The sequence below is a fragment of the Cervus elaphus genome, chromosome 32 (assembly GCF_910594005.1).
Source record: "Cervus elaphus chromosome 32, mCerEla1.1, whole genome shotgun sequence".
Taxonomy (NCBI): Eukaryota; Metazoa; Chordata; class Mammalia; order Artiodactyla; family Cervidae; genus Cervus; species Cervus elaphus.
This window is the reverse complement of record NC_057846.1, coordinates 21,696,879-21,722,895: the sequence shown is the minus strand read 5'-3', so window position 1 is coordinate 21,722,895 and position 26,017 is coordinate 21,696,879. Positions and strand designations below refer to the sequence as shown.

Sequence of the window (26,017 nt, the reverse complement as noted above, 5' to 3'; positions counted from 1 at the left end):
GACTGGAAAAGGTCAGTTTCATTCCACTCCCAAAGAAAGGCAATGCCAAAGAATGCTCAAACTACCACATAGTTGCACTCATCTCACACACTAGGAAAATAATGCTCAAAATTCTCCAAGGTAGGCTTCAGCAATACGTGAACCATGAATCTCCAGATGTTGAAGCTGCTTTTAGAAAAGGCAGAGGAACCAGACATCAAATTACCAACATCTGTTGGATCATTGAAAAAGCAAGAGAGTTCCAGAAAAACATCTATTTCTGCTTTATTGACTATGCCAAACCCTTTGACTGCGTGGACCACAATACCAGTCCACCTGACTTGCCTCTTGAGAAATTTGTATGCAGGTCAGGAAGCAATAGTTAGAACTGGACATGGAACAACAGACTGGTTCCACATAGGAAAAGGAGTACGTCAAGGCTGTCTATCGTTACCCTGCTTATTTAACTTACATGCAGAGTACATCATGAGAAACGCTGGACTGGAGGAATCACAAGCTGGAATCAAGATTGCCGGGAGAAATATCAATAACCTCAGATATGCAGATGACACCACCCTTATGGCAGAAAGTGAAGAAGAGTTAAAGAGCCTCTTGATGAAAGTGAAAGAGGAAAGTGAAAAAGTTGGCTTAAAGCTCAACATTCAGAAAACTAAGATCATGGCATCCAGTCCCATCACTTCATGGCAAATAGATGGGGAAATGGTGGAAACAGTGCCTGACTTTATATTTTTGGGCTCCAAAATCACTGCAGATGGTGACTGCAACAATGAAATTAAAAGATGTTTGGTCCTTGGAAGGAAAGTTATGACCAACCTAGACAGCATATTAAAAAGCAGACACATTACTTTGCCCAAAAAAGTCCGTCTAGTCAAGGCTATGGTTTTTCCAGTAGTCATGTATGGATGTGAGAGTTGGACTGTAAAGAAAGCTGAGTGCTGAAGAACTGATGCTTTTGAATTGCGGTGTTGGAGAAGACTCTTGAGGGTCCCGTGGACTGCAAGGAGGTCCAACCAGTTCATCCTAAAGGAAATCAGTCCTGAATGTTCATTGGAAGGACTCATGCTGAAGCTGAAACTCCAATACTTTGGCCACCTGATGCATAGAGCTGACTCATTTGAAAAGACCCTGACGCTGGGAGGAATTAGGGGCAGAAGGAGAAGGGGACGACAGAGGATGAGATGGCTGGATGGCATCACTGACTCTATGGACATGAGTTTGGGTAAACTCTGGGAGCTGGTGATAGACAGGGAGGCCTGGTATGCTGTGGTTCATGGGGTTGCAAAGAGTTGGACATGATTGAGAGACTGAACTGAACTGGACTGACCGTAGCCCACCAGGCTACTCTGTCCATGGGTTTTTCCAGACAAGAATACTAGAGGGGGTTGTGGTTTCCTTCTCCAGGGGATCTTCCTGACCCTGGGATTGAACCTGGGTCTTTTGCATCCCTGCATTGGAAGGCAGGTTCTTTCACTGCTCTACCTGGGAAGCCCTTATGTCACTAAATAAACATTACCTGTAGATATGAGGCTTCTCCTCCTTATCTCTAGAGGTTTACATGTCCACCTTCCCTTTCCTAAGTTCATCTTAGAAAAAGCGCGGGGAGGGAGGGGGACAGCCACATGCTACTTTGGTGCCAGCGGTGTTTTAAACAGGGCCGTTGAAAGCTCTGCTTTCATGCTTACCTTGAACCATGGTGTAGAACGAGTCAATGGAGGACAGATTTGAAGTGATGCTGACATCTTCTTCTCGGCTGGACGACTCGATGTCCACTGTGATCGCCTTGTCCATGTCTCCATGGAGGTTGGTGACCACGCCGGTTGGAAATGTCACATTGGTCAGACGACCTTCGCTGTCGTAGCTGAATGAGAGAGGAATGAACTGGGTGGTAAACGGGCAACCGCAGATGCTTCTTACTCACAAGAGACTTGGCGGCAATATTAGCTGCACACGTTTGGAAGCACGTTTGTCTTTGTGCAGGAGCTGTGCTGAGTGAGGACTTCAAACGTGCTTTGAAGTCATCAGAAGCCTGTTTAACATACAAAAGCCATGCTGGTGAGAGGGAGAGTAAACAGACAGCTCTCCACCTCAGCACATTTTTCTTTGAAGTGTGACCAAAATCCTCCTGCACATCTAATTTGCTGTTTCAAAGGGAACATGTTTGGTGATATTAAATTTCTTAGTATTCCTCCATATTTTCTACAAAGTAGATTTAATTCGATGTTATATCCTGTTTGAAGGTTTTACTAACTTACGCAGTCTATGGCAGTGCGATATGAAAAAAATTATATCTATAACTTTGTAAAACAGTATATATACATTCATGTTATGTATTTGCATATGTAAAGATATTCCTTCAGTACCTTGAGACACCTTTAACAAATCAGTATAATAAAGATTTTTAAAAAGACTTTATTTTTCAGTGATCGACATACTTCATAATGGTACACTGGGACTTAAATGTCGGCGGGGGTGGTGATAATCTAGTCTATACTGACATTACAGGAATGGTGGTGTTCTGAATGATGATTCATTATGTTTACTGAAATGAGATGTGATACTTCCTGACATTTAATGACTATTTATTATACACTAACTCTTTCTTAGCATATATATAAGGAGGAACTTATAATTTAAATGTTAGGATGTACCTTAAAAAGCTATCCTATAATCACAACTATGCATTAGAGATATAACATTTTACTAACATATTGATTTTGGGAGGTGACTTTTCTACTGGTGGCAGCACCAGAGAAAATTTCAAAAATGACAGTGTGCTTTAAAGAAAGGCAGGGGGCGGGGTGGGGGGGAGCGGGCAGCAAATATTGAATGAGAAAACAGGGACTTCCCTGGGACAAAAATGCATTTATGATAGGGTTTCTTATTTACACTAAAGTTGCTTCATTAACAAAAGATCTAAGAAATGGAGTGCTGAACCACGCCCTACTGAAAATAAGACCGGATGCAGAACTAGGAGATGAAAGAATCTTAATAGTGAGAGACAGAAGTCACCAGGAGAGGGGAAAAGTGAAGACAGAATAGTAAAAGGTGTAAGCATGGGGCAACAGGAGAGGGGAGTAGATAAAAAGTACTAAATGTCATTTTGAAATAAAAGGATAGTGGGTTTTGATAGCATCACTTCAAGAAATGCAGTTGGGAATTAGGAGCAGCATCTAGGTATTTGAGGGAGAGCATTCAGCAAGGACAGTGTCACGGTGGAGACAGGAAGGTGGAAAGTTGGGAGGAGAGAGAGGGACGTCCGTTCAGGCCCCATTAATTCTGTGGGGACAGTATCAGTCAGATCAGGGGTTTGACTGACTTGATCTGACAATCTGCCTTGCTGCTTCGCCAGCGGCAGGAACGGGCACTCAGGAGAGGAGGCGGGTGATGGAGAGACAGAGAGAAAGAAAATGCACCATTAAGTGTAATCATTGTTTGGACCCACAAAAGGCAGAGCTGAAATAAAAAACGAGACTCCTTCTCTTCCCCAGCAACCCAAATGCCCCTAGCAGATTAAGGCATCAATGAAAGAAACTCAACAGGGCTTATTGCTGTCATTACTTTTTTTTTTCTGAAGACATTATTACTTTTGAAGAAACAAATAAGCCTAGGTTTATAGAATTACTGATCATACCAGCCTAAAGTGCAATGTTAACCACGACATAATTCTTGCATTGCTTTATGTTTCTCACAGGATAAGATGAAGAAAAAGTTACTGTGTTTTTATAGAAATTAACACCCTAAGGTAAATAAGTACCAGAGATGCAACGTACAACCAGATAAATACAATGAACACTATTGTTGTTTAGTTGCTAAGTCATGTCTGACTCTTCCGCGACCCCATGGACTATACCCTGCCAGGCTCCTCTGTCCGTGGGATTTCAAGAATACTGGAGTGGGTTGTCATTTCCTTCTCCAATAATTAAACTGCTGTATGTTATATATATAAAACATATACACATGTTTATAAAACACATAACATATAAACATATAAAACATGTTTATAACATGTTTATAACATATATAAAACATATATATATATAAAATATATAAAGAGAGTACATCCCAAGAGTTCTCAACACAAGTCAAAATTTTTCTATTTCTTTAATGTTTTATCTATGAGAGATGATGAATGTTCACCAAACTGACTGTGATATTCATTTCATGACGTACGTAAGTTAAATCACTGTGCTATATACCTTAAACAGTGCTGTCTGTCCATTATGTGTCAATAAAACAGGAAGGAAAAAGCCACAGAAAAGATTTAAAAAGAAATGGACATCCTTTTGCATCCTCCTATATAAAAGGCAATTCAGTACTTCATCAGCCCTTGCCTCCCTTCCCATTTTACAGACGGACAAATGAAAATCTGATGTGGTCAGGTGATTTGATCAGGCGCTCTCTCTGCATCTCACGACGGGCCCACGCCTGGAGCTTCCAAGCACTGGACCCAGGTCCCCGAGCCCGTCTGTAAATCACAGTGCTTGACGGAGTGGAGAACAACAGCTTCATACAGATGATGCCACCTGCCAGCACTCTGCTGGTTCATTCCCGCCGCTGTCACTCACTGGCCCTTTGCTGGTTTGTTTTCTAGCTCCATTCAATCTACAGCGGGCCTGTCACCCTTCTCCCGCGGAAAGCATTTCTCCCATCCTCGCCGCTGCTCTTTCACTGGCCAACCCCGCGGTCCCCGTCCTGCTGGGCAGGCATTTCCAATCACAGGATGCTGAGCGCGCCGTCTTCGAGCACGGGGCGCTGCGTGTTCAGATGCTCGCCTGTTTGCCTCTGGTTCTTTGGGAAATAAAGCCACAAGTAGCCTTTGTAGGCAGTGCGGTTAGAAGGCCAGAGGGTTAAGCTGGTACCTCAGTGGCCCAGCTCCACAGTGTAGCCCCGCAAGTCCTGAGTTTGTGCTTTCAGACGAGGGGCTGCACGTAAAAAGTGAGGCACTCAGAGGGCTGAAGGGCTCGCACGGGGCCGGCCAGGAAAGCTGCCATTCCTGAAGGACCCTTAGAGCATCTACCCCGCTGGTCACCTACCAGTTTCCAAATAAGCTTGTAGGCAAGTTACAGCATGAGGGAATCTGTGGGTACGAAGAGCATCAGAGCAGGTGATGGTGTGAGGTCCTGCTGGAGTGGCAGGCAAGCGCCACGTCAAGGTGGGGACCTATGCTGGGCCTTGAAATAGACGCGGATTTAGATGGGAAGATAAGGAAGGCACGGGACATAGACCAGCCAAGAAAACAGCCAGGGAGAGAGTGTGGAGGCGTGAGGAAGGACAGGCTCTGAAGTCAGGGGCATGGAAGAGCCCGCTGAAGCAGAGGGTCCAGGTAGGGGCCATGAGATGATGGAGGCAGGCCCTGGACAGGTGTCACCACTGGGGACTGCGATGAAGCAAGGCTTTAATCAAGCTTAAAGGAGCCCAGGGGTGGGGTGACAGGTCACTCAGGGACTCCTCCCCAGACTCGACGATTTCACAAATCAAGACAAAAAAATAAGATTGGGGACCAACAGAGGGTTTTGAAAATTCTTCACCTGTTCCCAGCATCCTTTCATAAAGAGAGGCCATTTAGCCACGCAGCAGGGAGAAAAGACCTAACTTCAGGGGGAGACCATTCTTGACAAGGAAAAGTAAAGCTTTATGAACACATTCTCTCCCTCATTATGTATTTTTTTCCCCATTTCACTGTGGATCCGTGAGAATTTTTGCATGGATTTGCAGCTAGGACAACAGAAGTGAAACAAGATGGATGGCAGACATTGGAATTACCAAGGGACCCTGGATGAGGGAGGGAGGGAGAATGAGACACCTGTCAGATGGGGCAGCTGATCCCATCTTTAGCAAAAGCAGAAAACCAATGCAACAGCCGATGTCCGGCCGTCCTCCGAAAAGCTTTGATCCCAGGTTCTAAGGGGGCCTTCTCATCAAATACATGCCTCTGGACACAGTCTCTGCCCTGTGCAGCGTTGTGGCGCTCCAGAATGCTGCCTGGCTTCGCTCGTGAGCTAGCCTGCCTTGCTTGTAGATTTGAGACACGGTTTTCTTTTATGAGCTTTTGAAATCGCAACGCTTCAGGCTCCAGGGAATCTGACTGGAACATCACTTTCATGCCCCGCACCCCTTCCACTCTTGGCCGCAACCTCGTAGCTTCAGATTCATCACACAGCACATTCCTTTTTGCTCCCGGTTGACCCCTCTTGACAACAGCCCCTCGCTGGAAAAGACAAACTCCCTCAGGCTCCCCATGACCTCCTGCTCCTTCACTGATGGGCTGCCCTGCGTTGAGGCTTCTTTATTTGTTCATCTTTAATTTTGATTGCGTTTTTGCCTAGACTTGCTGTTTTAGCCTTTGTGGTATATTTTTAAATCTCTTTTTAAGTTTCCTTAACAGCAGGATTCTCAACAAATGCCCTGGAAAGCCAGAGGCTCAGACCATCTCAGTTGAAGATGCTGACTTCCATCCTGATGTGAAATCCTCTCTCTCATACCCCCTTATAGACGAGAAGTTCCCGACACTTTCCTTTGCCTTCATAATGCCTTGCACGTATCTTTCCACTCCCACAGCCGCCCTAGATTGCAAAAGTTGGTTTTACTGCCTCTCCCCACACCCATGGTTACCAAATCCACCTTCTAAGCTGTGCCATGCCCCTGCTCCCGAGGGTAACACTTCTCTGCTCAAACATCCCTAGCGGTTCTTCAGCTGAGCCAGACATTGACTAAGACTGTCACCAACTAAGACCCATAGACTGTTAATACTGCATATACATTCAGGTGGAAACAAAGTTCTCAAAAACTTAAACAAACAAAAATCAACATTAAAAAAAACCACACACACAAACAAAAAGGTGTTTGGGTGTGGGGGCAACTTCCCGGGGAATCCAGTGGTTAAGACTCTGTGCTTCCAATGTAAGGGGCAAGGGTTCAATCCCTGCTCAGGGAACTAAGATCCTGCATGCCCAGGGCATGAAGCCCCATGTGAGTGTGCTAAGAAGCTTCAGTTGTGTCCAACTCTTTGCAACCCTATGGACTGGAGCCCTTTAGACTCCTCTGTCCGCGGGATTCTCCAGACAAGAATACTGGAGTGGGTAGCCATACCCTCCTCCAGGGGATCTTCGTGACTCAGGGACCAAACTTGCGTCTCCTGCATTGCAGGCGGATTCTTCGCCACTTGCTCAAAATTCTGAGCCACCAGTCACAGAAAGGACTTCCAAGAAGGACTTAATCAACCTGTCTTTTCCACTGTCCCCATGACACAGAGGAAGAATTTTTTCCTCCCATCTATCAGAGTTCCTTTGGTTTCAGTTTCCTTTCATCATTTAACAGCCAGTAAAACAAAACAAAAAATCCCTCCAGTCTTGCCATCTGTATGGCAATTCTTTTTTCACAATGCTAATCTGTAATAACTTCTCTGTCACTGCAGTAAAGGAGAACACAATTATCAACCGTACGTATCATAACAAAAGCATATATACAAATCATTCCTGGATCTGCATTTCTGATGAAGGACATAGGCAAACAGCAAAACCAGAACCTCACTTAAACTTCTTGTGGTGGACTGAATCCTAACAGCCATCCTGTGATTTATAACACGCACATCCCGAAGAATTCACATTTCAGTATTCTGGGAATGAACTTGAGGTTTATATATTTTATCAATGTCTCACAGGCAAATGATAATTTCTTTGAATTCAAGAGCAAATGTTGTCGGTGAGCAATCCTCAAAAAATCAGGTTTTGAAGAGAAAATGCAAAATGCTCCCATTATCATGGGAAGCAGAACAATCAACTAGCTTCTAAATCATGGGTTCATCTGGTAACCTAACTATATGCAGATTGCCAAAAATAACGGGGAAGACGCAAGATAAGAAAAACACCAAAAGAGATTATTTCACATGAATTTTGTCTCAAGTGCTAGGAGGATCATGTCTGTAAATTCATATATTCACACTTTTCCCACCCTAACCAGATCTTCCCAGTGGGATTTCATTCACACTTGTTGCTCCGTTTTCCCCACAGCCCCTGTGCCCACATCTCTACAACTGACTCACCCAGAGTTCCTTTTCTTTCTTTATTATTTAGTTGGCTGCACCGGGTCTTAGTTGGAGCATGCAGGATCTAGTTCCCTGACCTAGGATCAAACCCGGGCCCCTGCATTGGGAGCTCGGGGTCCCAGCCACTGGGCCACCAGGGAAGTCCCTCACCCTGAGTTCTCACCGGCCATTTCTGACCACACGCAGGGTTGGACTACGGTTCCTCAAATCATAATTTCCAAATCAGAGCTCACCTTTCTCTACCATCCTGCATCTTCTCTGTATTTCCTACCCACTTGCTCACCAGGTTAGAGGATTTTCTTTTCCCTCCCCTCATGCATTAAGTCCTCAAGCTGTATTTCATTTCCTGATGACTAACCTACCTCTTTCTCTGAAATTTCTGTGCCCAACTGTGGGTCAGAGCTTCACCACTCAATTAGATTTACTGTCTCCTAACTCCCCTCTCCCCCTTTTTTTCAGCCTCCTACTTTTCTACGTTCAGTCCATCCTTATGTTGTTGTCAGATGGAGCACTGTGCTTCCCTGGGGAAAACTCCTCTATGGGAGTCCTGACTGCCAGGTGGTTAGTATAAGCCCTGCCGCATCAGAACTAGGATCTCCTCTCTACTTCCACACATCCTCTGTGCTCCTGTTACTCTGAGCTGCAAGTTCTTTCTAAAGCCTGCCACGCTCTGCCTCCCGAGTAAATGTTTGACTCTGGCCTGGAACACTCCACCTTGGCTTGCTCACCTTGCTTCGTACCTCTGAGGGTCTCACTTTAAGTCGATGGCATGATCGGCTCCATGGACATGAGTCTGAACAAACTCTGGGAGACAGTGAAGGACAGGGAATCCTGGCGTGCTGCAGTCCACGGGGTTGCAAAGAGTCAGACACTACTGAGCAACTGAACAATAGCAACTTTAAGAACCACTAGACTGGCTGAATCTTGGGATGGACTGAGGTCCAGGAAATCTGTTTGGAAGTATGTGTGTTTTTAAGAGAGGGATGCTAAGAGGAGTCAGAGATGATGCTATCCCCAATCATCTTATCTCCTTCCTAGGTCTTCTCCCCCAACCATGGGGCAGAGCACAGAAGAGAACAGTGTCCATATTAGCTTGCTTTGATGCCTCGAGACATTCTGAAACCAAGATCCTGGAACCCAGGCAAGGGGCCTCCTCTGGGAGGCTGAGAAGTGAGGGGAGCCAGGAGGGAGGGAGGCTGAGAAGTGAGGGGAGCCAGGAGGGAGGGAGGCTGAGCTTGCTTTTATTTTGATATCCTCGGAATGAGTCAGAGACGCCGGACAGTCTCTGGAAAACACCAACTGTCCATCTTCAGTTCTGGGATTGTAAAATAATAAAGTTTCCTTTCACTGGTTGTCACTGTGTAGGTTTTTTGCCCTGTTATCAAACAACAGCTTTAAAATGGCTGGAGTATGTAACTTGGTCTGAGAGTAAATCATCTGACGATCACCCTATAAGGGAAGTTGCTGACATACCCAGATAGGATGCTATCGGATCATCCAGTTTAGACAGCAATGTAATTAGTTTAAGGAAGGAATTCGACACTTTTGAGAAGCTGTATTTACCTGGCAAGAGAGTTCCAGAAAAACACCTATTTCTGCTTTATTGACTACGCCAAAGCCTTCGACTGTGTGAATCACAATAAACTGTGGAAAATTCTGAAGGAGATGGGAATACCAGACCACCTGACCTGTGTCTTGAGAAACCTGTATGCAGGTCAGGAAGCAACAGTTAGAACTGGACATGGAACAACAGACTGGTTCCAAATAGGAAAAGGAATATGTCAAGGCTGTATATTGTCACCCTGCTTTTTTAACTTATATGCAGAGTACATCATGAGAAACGCTGGGCTGGAGGAAGCACAAACTGGAATCAAGATTGCTGGGAGAGATATCAATAACCTCAGATATGTAGATGACACCACCCTTATGGCAGAAAGTGAAGAGTAACTAAAAAGCCTCTTGACGAAAGTGAAAGAGGAGAGTGAAGAAGTTGGTTTAAAGCTCAACATTCAGAAAACTAAGATCATGGCATCTGGTCCCATTACCTCATGGGAAATAGATGGGGAGACAGTGGAAACAGTGTCAGACTTTATTTTTTTGGGCTCCAAAATCACTGCAGATGGTGACTGCAGCCATGAAATTAAAAGACGCTTACTCCTTGGAAGGAAAGTTATGACCAACCTAGATAGCATATTAAAAAGCAGAGACATTACTTTGCCAACAAAGGTCCGTCTGGTCAAGGCTATGGTTTTTCCAGTGGTCATGTATGGATGTGAAAGTTGGACTGTGAAGAAAGCTGAGCTCTGAAAAATTAATGGTTTTGAACTGTGGTGTTGGAGAAGACTCTTGAGAGTCTCTTGGACTGCAAAGAGATCCAACCAGTCCATCCTAAAGGAGATAAGTCCTGGGTGTTTATTGGAAGGACTGATGTTGAAGCTGAAACTCCAATACTTTGGCCACGTCATGCAAAGAGTTGATTCGTTGGAAAAGACCCTGATGCTGGGAGGGATTGAGGGCAGGAGGAGAAGGGGATGATAGAGGATGAGATGGCTGGATGGCATCACCGACTCGATGGGCATGAGTTTGAGTAAACTCCGAGAGTCTGTGATGGACAGGGAGGCCTGGCGTGCTGTGATTCATGGGGTTGCAAGGAGTCGGACATGACTGAGCGACTGAACTGAACTGAACTGATTTACCTGAACCATTATGGAGCAACTGAACATTAATTCCCTAGATAAAATGCACCAAAAGAGTTAATGTAGGCTTGCCCCTATCGATACACTGCAAATTATAGTGAGGAAATATGGAACATTTTTTCTATTATTATATATATTGTGAGATAGGCTGAAAAAAATCTGACAGATTAATCTGTTTTTTAATTTTTCTAGGATTTTCTCAAATAATCTGAATAACACACAATTTCTCCATTTCTCTTTCTGCTTTGAAACCTGGACAGAATGAATGATTTATTTAAACTAGACTGCAGAAGACTAATACTGAATCAAGTGTTAGTAAAAAGTATTGCCTTTGTAGCAATAGTAGTGTTTGGGTTAATGTTTGAAATGGACAAAGATTTAAAGGGTTAATGTTTGAAATGTACAAAAATGTACAATTATTCAATTGTCTACACATTTTCTTTTTCTTTTTTTTTTTTTACTGATGTCACTGGGACTAACCATTCTGGTTAAAAATTTAAAGTAAAATTATTAAACAATTAAAATAGCAAAAAATGGAAATCAACCATAACATTTCCCCATGAATTTAAGTGATCTGCTGATTAAATCTCTTAAAATCACACTTAATGCAGTAAATGCTTTTTTCCATGAGGAAAGTAAGAAAAAGGAAAATAAAGAAAAGGAATTGAAAAAAAAAAAAGAAAAAAAAGAAAAGGAATTGGGTACCATTTTTAGAGATGTGTTTGTAAAGGGGGCAGCTTTGTTGCTCATGCAGTTTTGGACAGAAATAGCAATGAAATGTGGTTTCAGTGTTTGAGTTTTTAGGGTTGGAAGTCAAGACGCCTACCAAGGGAAAGGTTATTCTCTCAGTTTGTTCCAAGGAAGATGGCTCTATAATTCTTCTAACATCATGAGCTATTACTGTCACACACACACACACATCAGGAGAATACAGACTGACGCAGATGTCTGGCTATTTAGATGTGATTCACTGTCAATGCTGGGAGAAATATCAATAACCTCAGATACACAGAGGACACCTCCCTTATGGCAGAAAGCAAAGAACTAAAGAGCCTCTTGATGAAAGTGAAAGAGGAGAGTGAAAAAACTGGCTTAAAACTCAACATTCAAAAATCAAGATCATGGCATCTGGTCCCTCAGTTCATGGCAAATAGATGGGGAAACAACGGAAACAGTTTACAGACTTTATTTTCTTGGGCTCCAAAATCACTGTGGACAGTGACTGCAGCCATGAAATTAAAAGACGCTTGCTCCTTGGAAGAAAAGCTATGACCAACCTAGACAGTATATTTAAAAGCAGAGACATTACTTTGCTGACACAGGTCCATCTAGTCAAAGCTGTGGTTTTTCCCACAGTCATGCATGGGGGTGAGAGTTGGACCATAAAGAAGGCTGAGCATGGAAGAATTGATGCTTTTGAACTATGGTGTTGGAGAAGACTCTTGAGAATCCCTTGGACTGCAGGGAGATCAAACCAGTCAATCCTAAAGGAAATCAATCCTGAATGTTCACTGGAAGGACTGATGCTGAAGCTCCAATACTCTGGCCACCTGATGTGAAGAGCCAACTCACTGGAAGAGACCTTGAGGCTGGGAAAGATTGAAGGCAGGAGGAGGAGGGGACAAAAGAGGATGAGATGGTTGGATGGCATCACTGACTCAATGGAGATGAGTTTGAGCAAACCCCGGGAGATGATGAAGGACAGGGAAGCCTGGCGTGCTGCAGTCCACGGGGTCACAAAGAGTCAGACGCGACTCAGCGACTGAACAACAACAACGCTGTCAATGAGACTGGATTCATCCTTTCTGATCTGGAATAATCACCCGCAAGTTTTCCTAGGTTATCTGCGCTGTCTGGACACTACTTTGGACATGAAGTCCAGGTATTATTTACACCGCCTCTCTCTCCTCTGAGATTCCCTTCTCCAACTTCTCCGGGACGATCAGAACTGATGTCAGTGGCAGCCGTGGGTCTGCATGAGCAGAGTTATGTTCATTATAAAGAAATGAACTGAGACGCTCGTTCTGAAATTGCTAAGCTTGAAAGAGGGATGATAAAGCACCTGAATGAGAGGCTGGAGACCCATATATACCTACATAAACATGGAAGAGTGGAGACTCATTTATTTGCTCCTTGAATCTGAGTAGAACTCACGACAGACCACAGAGTCAACCCCTCATATTTAAAGCTCCAAATATTCAAAGTCCCAAGACAGAAAACTGCCACCAACTTGGCGGTGTGCATGTACATATCAGCCAGAACTCAGAGTTTTTTCCCCCACGTTGTCTTCTCTAACCTGACAGAGTGCCTCCAGATACACCCACACGGTTTGTGTTTCATGGCGTAAGCAAGCAGAGAGCTGTGAAATGCCATTAGCTATTAAATAATTTATTCTATTGCCCAACTCAATACACTCGGTCTGCTTTTGTGTGCATTCGAGTGTAAGAAGTGAGGTCTCGCTCTGGCTATGAACTTTTTAAATAATACATTTCCAGTAGAAGATCTTTTGGGTCTCCCTGGAATTACTCCAGCTAAGGAAATATAACATGGGATAATTGTTTTAAAATCATATGAAGAACAGTATAGAAGAATCCCTAACACTAAGTGAAGGGGTAACCAGGCTTATCACAGGGTCCCCAGACAAGGCGACCCCAAAGCTAGATGGACAGCAAGTCAACAGAAGAGGAGGTCTGAGGAAAGAGGGTTTATTCATCAGCGATGAAGAAGTCTTCTGTTCATGACACATATTAGTCTAATTCAGGGATCTCAGAGCTGGATTATCAATGACCTGACACCTGCTGTTGTCTTCCTACCAGACCATCTGTACTGTGTCTAAGAATACTGGCCACTTCTATAAGGAATCACGGTAGGGATACAAAAAGAACAAATAACATGGAGAGAAACTGCTGCCCAGAAGAAGACAGTAGTACCTCCAGTTTCTGAAATGAAAGTTCTTTTGCTTTGGAAAGTCCCTGTGAACCCTAAAAAGTCACTCTATTATAATGGTGAAGAATTTCAAGTTTAGAATTGGGTTTTATTTTCCTGGAGCCATTCTTCCTGTATCAGGTGCAGCAGTATACTTTAACAGTATTTGCATGGGAAACATTCTCTGTTTTCAACTCTTCACCCCCAGCATTTCAGAAGAAAGTGTTATCAATATGGAGTCTTAATTTTTTGTTAATTATTTAATAACGAGGTCAACTGAGGAAGTCCTTATTTTATAAAACAAAAGACAGTAAATATGTAATAAAAGGTAAATACATTCTTAAAAAATCAACAACAAAAGGGAGAAGTGTTAATATTTTCAGCATTAACTATTGGTATGGAAAGGTCTGAACTATTTCAGAAAGCAAACATTTACATGATACTCTTCCAATGGAGGGCTTCCCTGGTAGCACTAGTGGTAACGAACTTGCCTGCCAATGCACGCGACTTAAGAGGTGCAGGTTCCATCCCTGGGTCAATAAGATTCCCTGGAAGAAGGCATAGCAAACTACTCCAGTATTTTTACCTGGAAAATCCCATGGACAGAGGAGTCCATGGGGTTGCAAAGAGTTGGACACCACTGAAGCAACTTAGCACACACGCATGCACTTCCAGTGGAGCCAGCTATAGGTTTTATCAGACTCTTCTCTATAAAGAAATGCTCATCAACCACATCTTTAACAACAGTTAGAACTGGACATGGAACAATGAACTGTTTCCAAATTGGGAAAGGAGTACGTCAAGGTTGTATATTGTCACCCTGCTTATTTAAATTCTATGCAGAGTGCATCATGTGAAATGCCGGGCTGGATGAAGCTCAAGCTGGAATCAAGGCCACCGGGAGAAATATCAATAACCTCAGATATGGAGATGATACCACCCTTGTGGCAGAAAGTGAAGAGGAACTAAAGAGACTCTTGATAAAGGTGAAAGATGAGAGTGGAAAAGCTGGCTTAAAACTCAACATTCAAAAACCAAGATCATGCCATCTAGTCCCATCACTTCACGGTAAATAGATGGAGAAAAAATGGAAACAATGACATTTATTTTTTATTTTCTTAGGCTCCAAAAGCACTGTGGACAGTGACTGCAGCCATGAAATTAGAAGACACTTGCTCCTTGGAAGAAAAACTATGACAAACCAAGACAGTGTATTAAAAAGCAGAGACATCACTTTGCTGACAAAAGTCTATATAGTCAAAGCTATGTTTTTTCCAGTAGTCATATATGGATGTGAGAGGTGGACCATAAAGAAGGCTGAGAACCGAAGAACAGATGCTCTTGAACTGTGGTGCTCAAGAAGGCTCTTGAGAGTCCCTTCGACTGCAAGGAGATCAAACCAGCCAGTCCTAAAAGAAATCAACCCTGAATATTGATTGGGAGGACTGATGCTGAAGCTCTAAGATTTTGGCCATCTGATGCAAAGAGCCGACTCGCTGGAAAAGACCCTGATGCTGGGAGAGACTGGGGGAAGGAGAAGAAGGGGGCAACTGAGGATGAGATGGTTGGATGGCATCACTGACCCAATGGACAGGGATTTAAGCAACCTCCAGGAGATAGTGAAGGACAGAGAAACCTGGTATGCGCATGGGGTTGTAAAGAGTCAGACATGACTTAGCTATTGAACAACCACATCCCTTATAAGGTCTAAATTAGACTTGTGGTACTATCAGAATATGAGGGGAAGTATTACAGACATGAACTAGGATTCTGGAATCTGCCAGCTCACTAATAATGACAAATACCAAGGAATCCTCCAAAGTATCGGAGAAATGTGTTTTACAGTTTCTCACATTTAAAAGGGTGGGCCCTTCCTCATTCACAGCTAAATTATAAGACTATATAATTATGCTATGATTATATTATTATAATTATATATAAGAAAAAAATCCTTTTTCATTCTGATATAATGGTTCTGAATTATTTAGGTTAAGTGTTGTTTTTTTTCCTGTCTTGTAATACACTGTTTTGCAGGCTGCATAAATATTTCTTGAAAATGTTTTAATCTTGTCTTTGCTGTAAACATCTAGAGGAAAATTAATAGAAACACTGCTTTTGATTTATTTTTTGACCATGCCACACAGCATGTGGGATGCTAGTTTCCTGACCGGGGATCAAACCCACACACCCCCTACATTGGAAGTCTGCAGTCTTAAGCTCTAGACTACCAAGGAAGTCCCTCCAAATTTGTTTATCCTATCCCACATCAACTCCACAAATGGAGTATACCCATTTGTCAGCCTAGGTCATTGGTGAGCCTGTATATGTGTTGCAGCAGTTCAGTCAGTAGTAACCCATGTGACGAACTTCTGTGCATTGTCAATTCCCAGGAACAAATAAGAACACATTCAAAAATGGCCCACAGTGCAGAGGCTGAGTCCTAGACTGTACTAAAAACTTATTTCTCTATTTTCCCCCCTGCTTTTAACTAAACCAAAACCCTACCAATGCCACCATCATTTCCTGAAGATCTTATCATCAGAGCAGCTCTCCCGCCCAGTCTCATCCGATGGGGGCACTTTTAGCATACTCTTCTTTCGTCTCTTTGGCAATACAGCCTGCTATCACTTTGAAAACGCTGCAAAGGAAGTGCTTGCCATTAACTTCCAATTTATTCCTTTCCTATTGCGATCCCAAAATGAGCAAAAGGAATGTTAAGAACAGAATTTTAATGTAATTCAATTGAAAAGGTTTGTTCCTCTGACAAAATCAGGCTGCTGAGGAACATTCATTTTATTAAAAGGGAATCTGTCAAAAAAGAAAAGCGATCCAAGCTACAGGAGAACTAAGCCTAATGTGCAGGTTCTATTCCAGAAAAGTTGCATGGAAAATATTTGTATATTGGATCATTTTTTTCTACTGACTTTTATTATAATTTTAGAGGTGTGTTCCTACAGAAAGTACATTTGCTCCAGCATTTCATTGTAGAAGTCATACTAAGGACCTTGATATTCATTTCTAGGACTATTTTGCATTTGTCAACATGCCATCTCTGCACGTCTAATTTCCCCTTATGCTTTGTGCAATGTCAGTGGAATGAACAAGTAATGGAAAGTGATTTTACAAAGCCCATGAAATGTGACTGTTCAAAGAGCACATTGGCTGGGCCATTCCTCCACAAATTTAGTAGAATGGCCTGGCTGGATGCGTCTTTTATGCTTTTAGAGTGACCAGCTATTTCTGATTTGCATTTAGTGGTAAGGCTCTTTTCAGTGGAGTTCAGATTCTCCAATAACCAATGGTGAGAAGCTCAGCCTGTCTCAGTCTGAATGGGAGGGGTGTTTGGGGGAGAATCGATACATGTCTATGTATGGCTGAATCCCTCAGCCATAGAACCAGGCTATTCACCTGATACTGTCACAACAATGCTAACTGGCTCTACCTCAATACAAAATGAAACGTTTAAAAAAAGTTAAGCCTTTCTATATGTGGTACTGATGGAATCAGCCAAGTTCATTGCAAATGTTTTTAAAGTTTCCCTTCAAGGGAGTTTGGGAAGATCATGTGCATACTGCTACATTCAAAATGGATGACCAACAAGGACCTACTGTATAAGCAACTCTGCTCAATGTTATGTGCCAGCCTGGATGGGAGGGCAGTTTGGGGGAGAATGGATGAGCCTGGTGGGCGACAATACATAGGGTCGCAGAGTCAGACACAACTGAAGCGACTTAGCATGCATGCATGGATGCATGTGTACGCATGGCTGAGTCCCTTCACGGTTCACTTGGAACACTCCCACAACATTGTTAACCGGCTATGAGTGAAAGCTGCTCAGTTGTGTCAGACTCTTTGTGACCGCATGGACTACAGTCCATGGACTTCTCCAGGCCAGAATACTGGAGTGGGTAACCTTTCCCTTCTCCAGGGGATCTCCCCAACCCAGGGATTGAACCCAGGTCTCCTGCATTGCAGGCGGATTCTTTACCAGCTGAGCCATAAGGGAAGCCCAAGAACACTGGAGTAGGTAGCCTATCCCTTCTCTAGCAGATCTTCCCGGCCCAGGAATTGAACTTGGAATCTCCTGCATTGCAGGTGGATTCTTTACCAACTGAACTATCAAGGAAGCCCTTACTCAACACAAAATGAAAAGTTAAAAGTTTGAAGAAAAAAAAAAAAAGTTTTCCTTCAGTGACAGCTAACATAGCCAGCTTTAGCACATGGGTAAATATAAACCCCAAAAGTGTATGCCTAAAACCAAGACTGAAGTATGTTTCCATGACAGTTTGCTGCTAATATAATATTAGGTCTATATGAAGCAAAACATTAATCTTTAAGCAGAGGTAGATTGACCTTGATGGTCATGAAACTTAAGCTTCAGGGCTCCCCACTTGCCTGAGTCCCTTCCAAGGCCCTGACCCTAATTTTGTCTTCTTTCTCCAGAAAAAGGGATCCCCAACTTATAGAAGTTTCAGGTCCTCCCAAAACCTGGATCTCACTTGCCCTTAAGCTTATACTATTATTATACACACTACTATATATAAAACAGATAAACAAGGACCTACTGTATAGTACAGGAAACTATATTCAATATCTTGTAATAACCTATAATGGAGAAGAATCTGAAAAGGAATATATATGTGTGTATATATACACACACAACTGAATCACTTTGCCCTGAAACACACATTGTAAACCAACTATATTTCAATAACCGCCCCTCCCCCTGCAAAAAGGGCAGAAAAAGGATCATACTGTTATTATCTTACATTATATTATTATATCACAGTATTTATAATCAGAGTAGAATTTTGATATACTTACTCAAAAAATGTTGTCCATCCAGTTTCATCGCTTTTAGTGGCTAAAAGGCCGCTGTTGCCATGGTAAGTAAACAAAACTAGTTCTAGTCCTTGAGCGGTCATGCTTTTCAAGCATCCATTTGTCCCTATGGTCAACCATATCACCTGGTTATCTGGAGACACCACTCGGACTGGCATGCGATTCGGGTCCCGTCTGACCCTCAGGGTGTTGCCGTTACTGTCAGTCACAGCGGTAATGTCGTTCTCGTTGCTGTAGCTGAAGTTGAACAGGTAATCGCCAGTGACCAAACTGACGGTGTACTGGTGAGTGCCATTGATGTCAAAGATGTAGAGTTCTTGGTCAGTTGGCGAGGCAACTTCGTAGAAGTTCATAGAGTTAAGCAAAGGCTTGTTCTTTGACACCGCCCGGATCCGAATGTTCCCCAGGTCTGCGATATACAGGGTACCATCCGGGGAGGCGGCGAGGGAGGATGGAGCGCTCAGTTTGGCATCTTTGGCATAGCCATCTCCGCTCTGGTAGCAGTCGCAGTTGGCATCGTTTTTGCAGTCACACTCCGATGGTATCCCGGCGACCAGGGAGATCTCCCCATCGGTGGTGACTTGCCGAATCCGGTTAATCTTCTTTTCGTCAGTTTCCGTGATGTACAGGACCCCACTGTAGGACACAGCAATGGCAGTGGCGGACTCCAGGGTCGTCTGCACTGCATGCTTGCCCACGGAATATTCCACCCCTGGCACCTGGCAATGCATGGGCCGCCCAGCGGCAATGCGCACTTGCCGGTTCTCAGTGATCTGTAAAACTACATTATTATCCAGGACATAAATGGAGTTGTCCATTGGGTTAATGGCTAGGTCAGTGGGCCATTCCAGACGTACCTGAGTTAAGAAAAAAAAGAAAAGAAATGGTCTGGTTAGTCAGTTGCTGAGATGTGGGTCATTTGCCAGGAAAGTAAATTAGATTGTTTAGGGAAATGACCGTTACTTTGATAAACAGTTTTAAAATTGTTTTTAAAACATATACAGTGAAATAAATGTAAACGTTTGGAGTGGAGACAAATGGAAGAAATAACATTTTATTTAAAAATGCAGCTCACTGAAAGATTTTGCAGATTATAGCTAAGTAGCAAATGAACCTCTAAGTAGTGAGTTAATAGATATCAGTGAGATATGAACACAGTTCCTTTCAGCAGTAATAAGCACCAAATGCTGGGGCTTTCTAGGTTATGAATACATTAGTGTTCTCCTGTATTTTCAATCAGGCCAATAGTAAAGTTTCTAATTCTTAACAGAAGTCCCTGAGGACTAATCTTAGGGGGGGTTCTCTCTACTACTTAAGGACCTCACGCAATCACAAGCTTAGAGATTTAAGCGGTTTTGTTCTTCTTGGAATATCTGCATGCTGCTGCTTTAATGGTATTTTATTACAAATGATTAGCATTTCTTAGTGATAATTGTCCTGTATTTCATTGAATTCTTCAAATGCAGAACTGGAGAAGAAAATAACTTTGTATTAGCTCCGGAGACACATTATCAATACACGCGCTTTATCACAAGGTCGGCCGCCATGACGCACGTGGTTTACGATGATGTTATCGCAGTGTATGGACACTAAATCAAGTCACTCAGAAGAAAAACAGACACTGTGGGCAACGTTTTCACTACCTGGCTGATGTGCATGCTAGTATCACAGGTTAAAGGTCTGGCTGAAGTCAGATCGTTAGAGCCCAGGAGAGTTGATATGATTCCATTCTGATCAACTTTTCTGATCATTGTTCCATCAACAAAGTAGATTAATCCATTTTTATCAACTGCCATTCCTGTATCCAAGAGAGGACCTGTTAGTAATCTTTCAAAAATGATTTAATTAAATGCTCACACCCATCATTAAACTCAACATTTAACATCAATAACATGGGCAGTAGACAGGAGGTAAGACTGCAGATTGCCAACACATTAGAAAAAAATCCAACACAGGCATTTTTTTTAAACATTACAAATCAATGTAAAATGTAATAAAGAACCAAAATTTGTAAGAATCTGTACTTGGCATGTGGATCATATGGGTAGTACGTGTGTTTAAAATATAAACACCATATAGTGTTGCTGTCTATAAATTATGGAAACAGGTCAAATTCTGTTATGCTGAACTTAGAGTAACTATTCTAACAAAAATAGATCTAAGCCAAGGTTAGTGTTTTGTTGAACTTGTTGACCTTGTTAGAATGAAATCTGCTAGGATGAATAATTCAGCACAACAAATACTTCTTTCCAGTCCGTGTTCACATAACAGTCTCTAGCTATAATGAAAAAAAAAAAAAGGCTCAAACTGAAAAACACTGTAATGAATGGCATAATACATGAAGAAGGAGTCAGTTCCGACTGACTTAAAAGCTAGAGGCCCCTGTCACATAGAATTTTTAGCCCTTGTTACCTCCAGAAATTCATCACAGCAAGCATTTTTTTCCCATGGCATAGAAACAAAAGTTTAGTAGCTCCAAACCGGGTGAGGGCTAATAGGGTCACTTAGTGATGGTTCTCAGAGAGGCTTGGGACTCATTCATGACAAAGAAATTCCAGGACAATGAAAGAATGTGGACACTTCCCTGAAGCTGAAAAGGATGTGACCTGAATGATACTGAGTAGTTGCTTGATTCCTTGAAAAGTTGAGAAAAGTGGTATGATAATAAAAAATGCCAAGCACGTAAAACCAACCTACAGTTGATTTTACTGTACAATCAACTTTAGGATTTTAGCCATTTCACACTAAATGGCTTTTCAAAATACTAGATGTGAAATGGCTGTCCAGAACACAGCTTAGAGGAAAATGTGAACTCAGCATTAAACACAACCAGGCCCTAACTGGATTTTCCACCTTTTAATTTTTTAATGAAAAGAAATCCTCCAGTTGGTAAACGCCGGTCGGTACCTTTGGGACTCATGAGCGTTGCTTCCACAGCCTTCCCGCCGTCCCCACATCTGGCTTCATCGAAAGGAAGGCACTGCTCCCCTGTTCCTGCCACCACTTCGGCGTTCTTAGTCAAGTCTTTGGCACCCGTGAGTGACTTCGGGCGGTAAATCCTGCGGGTGTTGGTGTCAGAAACATACAAGTCTCCTGTGACTGGGTCGGTTGCGAGGTAGTACCTGTGAGCTGGGTTGCTGCTGTAAGAAGAGACCATACAGAAACATCACAAAAAAAGTTACTCCTGAAACAGAGAAGTTAAAAGCAAAATAAAACAGATGATGAGAAACTAGTGATCAACTGAGACTCCTCATCAATGACTAGAAAGTGAACAGCACCGTACACAATGGTTTAAAAGAACTGGTGCCGATCTCTGACGTGACTCTTTTCCTTGTCTGTTGTTGAGGATGTAACAATTTATTAAACAGCCGTCTTAAAAGTAATTCCCTTCAGAAGGCGATATGCTTCCAGCCTAAAACAAAGAAGGAAGCTCTCGAAATATTTTTGGTTTAATTCAAAGCCATTAATATACACCCCTTGAGTGATAGGCTTAAGGATTATTCCAGGGAAAGGGGGTCTCTAACAAACTCTTCAGTGAAGTATGACATTCTAGTGATTCTACTTGCATCTCACTGTAGGGAAATCTCTGACTTTCTCTTGCAATCAAACCAAAAACACCTGGCTTCAAAAATGAACAAAAAAAAAAAAAATTTCTTTCTTTTTGTTCATGTTTTACGGCATGTGGGATCCTAGTTTCCCAACCAGGGATCGAACCATTGCCCCCTGTTTTGGGAGTCTGGAGTCTTAACCACCTCCAGAGACGTCCTGATGCCTGAAATCTTAAATGCACTTAGACATACTGTGTTCCTTAATGTGGTAGTTTATTACTTTGTACTGAGGCGAAAAGTTACATAGTATTACAACATTCAGAAAAATTTTGTAGAGGTTTTTTTTCCCCCCTCCAATAATCAGTCTGATATTGGCAGAGTCGCTCTTCCAGATATGTGTATTTACAGCGGTGACACAGTCGTAACTCAATCAAGCTGGGTCTATTTTGGAAGGCATGACATTGGTGAGATTCTCGAGTCTTTCCTATCTCTCTGATGATACACTAATTATCACACAGTTGGTTGTAAACATATACATACACATTTTATCTTCCTGTCAGCTGTGTATATGTGAGCATAACCTCTGGACCACGTTGCCCATGTTTGATCATCCGCTTCATCACTAAACTGTGTGACCTTGAGCAAGCCAGCTAACTTTGCCTCAGCTCCCTTATCTGTAAACGTGATAATGATGCAGATTTCCTAGGCTGTTGAGAGAGTTGCATGAACTAGTACAAGTAAAATCCTCACAACAGTGCTGACCACACAGCACCTACTTAGGAAGCATTAGCTGCTCTTAATACTGACGTGCGTCCTGTCCCCTCTCACACTGCACTGTCTTTTGCCTTGTGACTCAAGCCCATGTAGAAGTGTAATAATTGTTAACTACACTAAAACTTGCCTTCTGAAAAAGTAAATAAGGAAAAAAGAATTCTCTAAACTTGAATAGGTCAAATTGTTTCTTTAGTCTTGCTATTATTCTGTAATGTCAAAACTATCAAAACACTGCAGATCCTTCTTAAAATATCCAGTTTGAATTGTTTCTAATGGAATGAGGCTAAAGGTAAATGAAAAATGCATACTTTTTCATGATGCCCCTCATTTTGAGCAGAAAACAACAGATTTCTGAGATGCCTGCTTGAGTAGCAGCAATATACTCTTTAGCTATAGGGCATGAGTTTTCTTGGTCCAAAAATAATAGGCATTCGGGTCATAAGCTTTGCATCTATTGGCATCACTTTTATTCCAGTGGAATGGTAAAAAGACAAGGTCCAAAGTGATGCTTTATATTTTCTGTCCTGAAGCATCTCCTTCCTTGAAGACACAGAAATTTCTAAATCGAGCACTATCTGCCAATGGCTTTAAAAATGTCCATCAAGTGAAGACTCTAATTTTGCACAGAAGTCTATTGTCCAGAAGAACAAATGTGGAGGCGTATGCAGCCCTGGAGAAGAGCATTCACCTCTGGAAATATTCCCCACAGAACAGCAGGAAATGAGAGCGTGCTCCTTTCCCTACAGTGGCTCCTTTCCCTGCCATGGCAAATTAGAGCTGCTTCTTGGGTCCCAGTTTCCCTTAAATGAAAAAAAAAGGGGGATCTGTACTGAAACCCTCAAAGAAAAAAAAAGTGAGTGTAGAAATTTTCAGTTGACAGGCTGGTGGCAAGAAGCTCTGAGTAGCATGAATGATGTGTTTGGGATTCAAGGACACCTGATTTAAGCAGAGTTTTCTGAAGGGGGTGTTGGTTCCTGCCCTTCCAAGTTCCTGCAAAGCCAAAGCACTGGAGAGGCTGGGGTGGTGGTACAAACGGGTGATGAGCTTTTCCATCAGTGATGTATCTCCTGTGAAAATGTGAGGCTATAAAGAACTAAACAGACATTTCTCCAAAGAAGACATACAGATGGCTAACAAACACATGAAAAGATGCTCAACATCACTCATTATCAGAGAGATGCAAATCAAAACCACAATGAGGTACCATTACTCGCCAGTCAGGATGGCTGCTATCCAAAAGTCTACAAGCAATAAATGCTGGAGAGGGTGTGGAGAAAAGGGAACCCTCTTACACTGTTGGTGGGAATGCAAACTAGTACAGCCACTATGGAAAACAGTGTGGAGATTCCTTAAAAAACTGGAAATAGAACTGCCATATGGCCCAGCAATCCCACTTCTGGGCATACACACCGAGGAAACCAGATCTGAAAGAGACACATGCACCCCAATGTTCATCGCAGCACTGTTTGTAATAGCCAGGACATGGAAGCAACCTAGATGCCCATCAGCAGATGAATGGATAAGGAAGCTATGGTACATATACACAATGGAATATTACTCAGCCATTAAAAAGAATTTATTTGAATCAGTTCTAATGAGATGGGTGAAACTGGAGCCCATTATACAGAGTGAAGTAAGCCAGAAAGATAAAGACCAATACAGTATACTAACGCATATATATGGAATTTAGAAAGATGGTAACGACAATCCTATATGCAAAACAGAAAAAGAGACACAGATGTACAGAACAGACTTTTGGACTCTGTGGAAGAAGGTGAGGATGGGATGTTTCGAGAGAACAGCATCGAAACATGTGTATTATCTATGGTGGAACAGATCACCAGCCCAGGCTGGATGCATGAGACAAGTGCTCGGGCCTGGTGCACTGGGAAGGCCCAGAGGAATCGGGTGGAGAGGGAGGTGGGAGGGGGGATCGGGATGGGGAACACATGTAACTCCATGGCTGATTCATGTCAATGTATGACAAAAACCACTACAATACTGTAAAGTAATTAGCCTCCAACTAATAATAATAAATGAAAAAAAAGACCAATACAGTATACTAACGCATATATATGGAATTTAGAAAGACGGTAATGATAACCGTATATGCAAAACAGAAAAAGAGACACAGATGTACAGAACAGACTTTTAGACTCTGTGGGAGAAGGCAAGGGTGGGATGATCTGAGAGAACAGCATTGAAACAAGTATACTATCAAGGGTGAAACAGATCACCAGCCCAGGTTGGATGCATGAGACAAGTGCTCAGGGCTGGTGCACTGGGAAGACCCACAGGGATGGGATGGGGAGGGAGGTGGGAGGGGGGATCAGGATGGGGAACACATGTAAATCCATGGCTGATTCATGTCAATGTATGGCAGGAACCACTGCAATATTGTAAAGTAATTAGCCTCCAACTAATAAAAATAAATGAAAAAAAGAAAAAAAAATAAAGATGCTGATATCCTAAAAAAAAAAAAAAGAAAATGTGAGGCTATGATGACTGCCAACTGTCAGATGCTGGCAACTAGGGTGCAGGAAATTTCCCAAAGGCATAGATTGGGGGAATCTCTATTTAGCAGAACCATATACAATAACCTTCTTGGGTGACTGGCTGATCTTTTTATTTCAGAAAGGTTTACGATAACATTGAGACCTTGACCAACAGCATCAAAACCAAAGAGGCTGAGATCAAGTTAAGAACCTGTGCTATACTGTACTGTGCCTGGACACTTAACTCACCTTGAACTGTCTAGATCCAAGCTGTCTTCTCTACGTCTTACTTAATTAGATTATAGATTTAGACAGATCCAGTGGTAAATGCAGACTAGGTTTGCTCATTTATTTTGTCGTAATTCAGGCTTCTTAGACTAGAAAAGTATTTGCAAAGGACAAGCTGTAGAATGTTGGTCGCTCAGTTGTGTCCGACTCTTTCGCAACCCCCATGGGTCTGCCAGGTTCCTCTGTCCATGGGATTCTCCAGCCAACAATACTGGTTTGGGTAGCCATCCCCTCCTCCAGGAGATCTTCCCGACTCAAGAATTGAACCTGGGTCTCCTGCACTGCAGGCAGAGTCTTTACCATCTGAGACACCAGGGGAGCCCAAGCTATAGCACAGATATTTACACTTTAAAACTTCTCAGTTGGAAACTGTACCACAGCCCTTGGAACACAGAGTGTTTGAAG

The 26,017-nt window shown here is 42.6% G+C and overlaps 1 protein-coding gene across 7 annotated transcripts in view; it reads right to left on the bottom strand.

The window, feature by feature from the left end:
* TENM3 (teneurin transmembrane protein 3) overlaps positions 1 to 26,017 on the bottom strand; it is a 614,750-nt gene that overhangs the window by 25,696 nt on the left and 563,037 nt on the right. For 5 of the 7 annotated variants that reach the window (XM_043893315.1, XM_043893319.1, XM_043893318.1 and 2 more), the window contains 4 exons: positions 21,415 to 21,647; positions 20,151 to 20,305; positions 18,490 to 19,364; positions 1,683 to 1,858 (listed from right to left, as the gene is read on the bottom strand). In XM_043893315.1, coding sequence (XP_043749250.1) covers positions 1,683 to 1,858; positions 18,490 to 19,364; positions 20,151 to 20,305; positions 21,415 to 21,647 — 1,439 coding nt within the window. The remainder of the gene's footprint in view (positions 1 to 1,682; positions 1,859 to 18,489; positions 19,365 to 20,150; positions 20,306 to 21,414; positions 21,648 to 26,017) is intronic. The other 2 variants (XM_043893317.1, XM_043893320.1) reach the window with 1 other exon arrangement.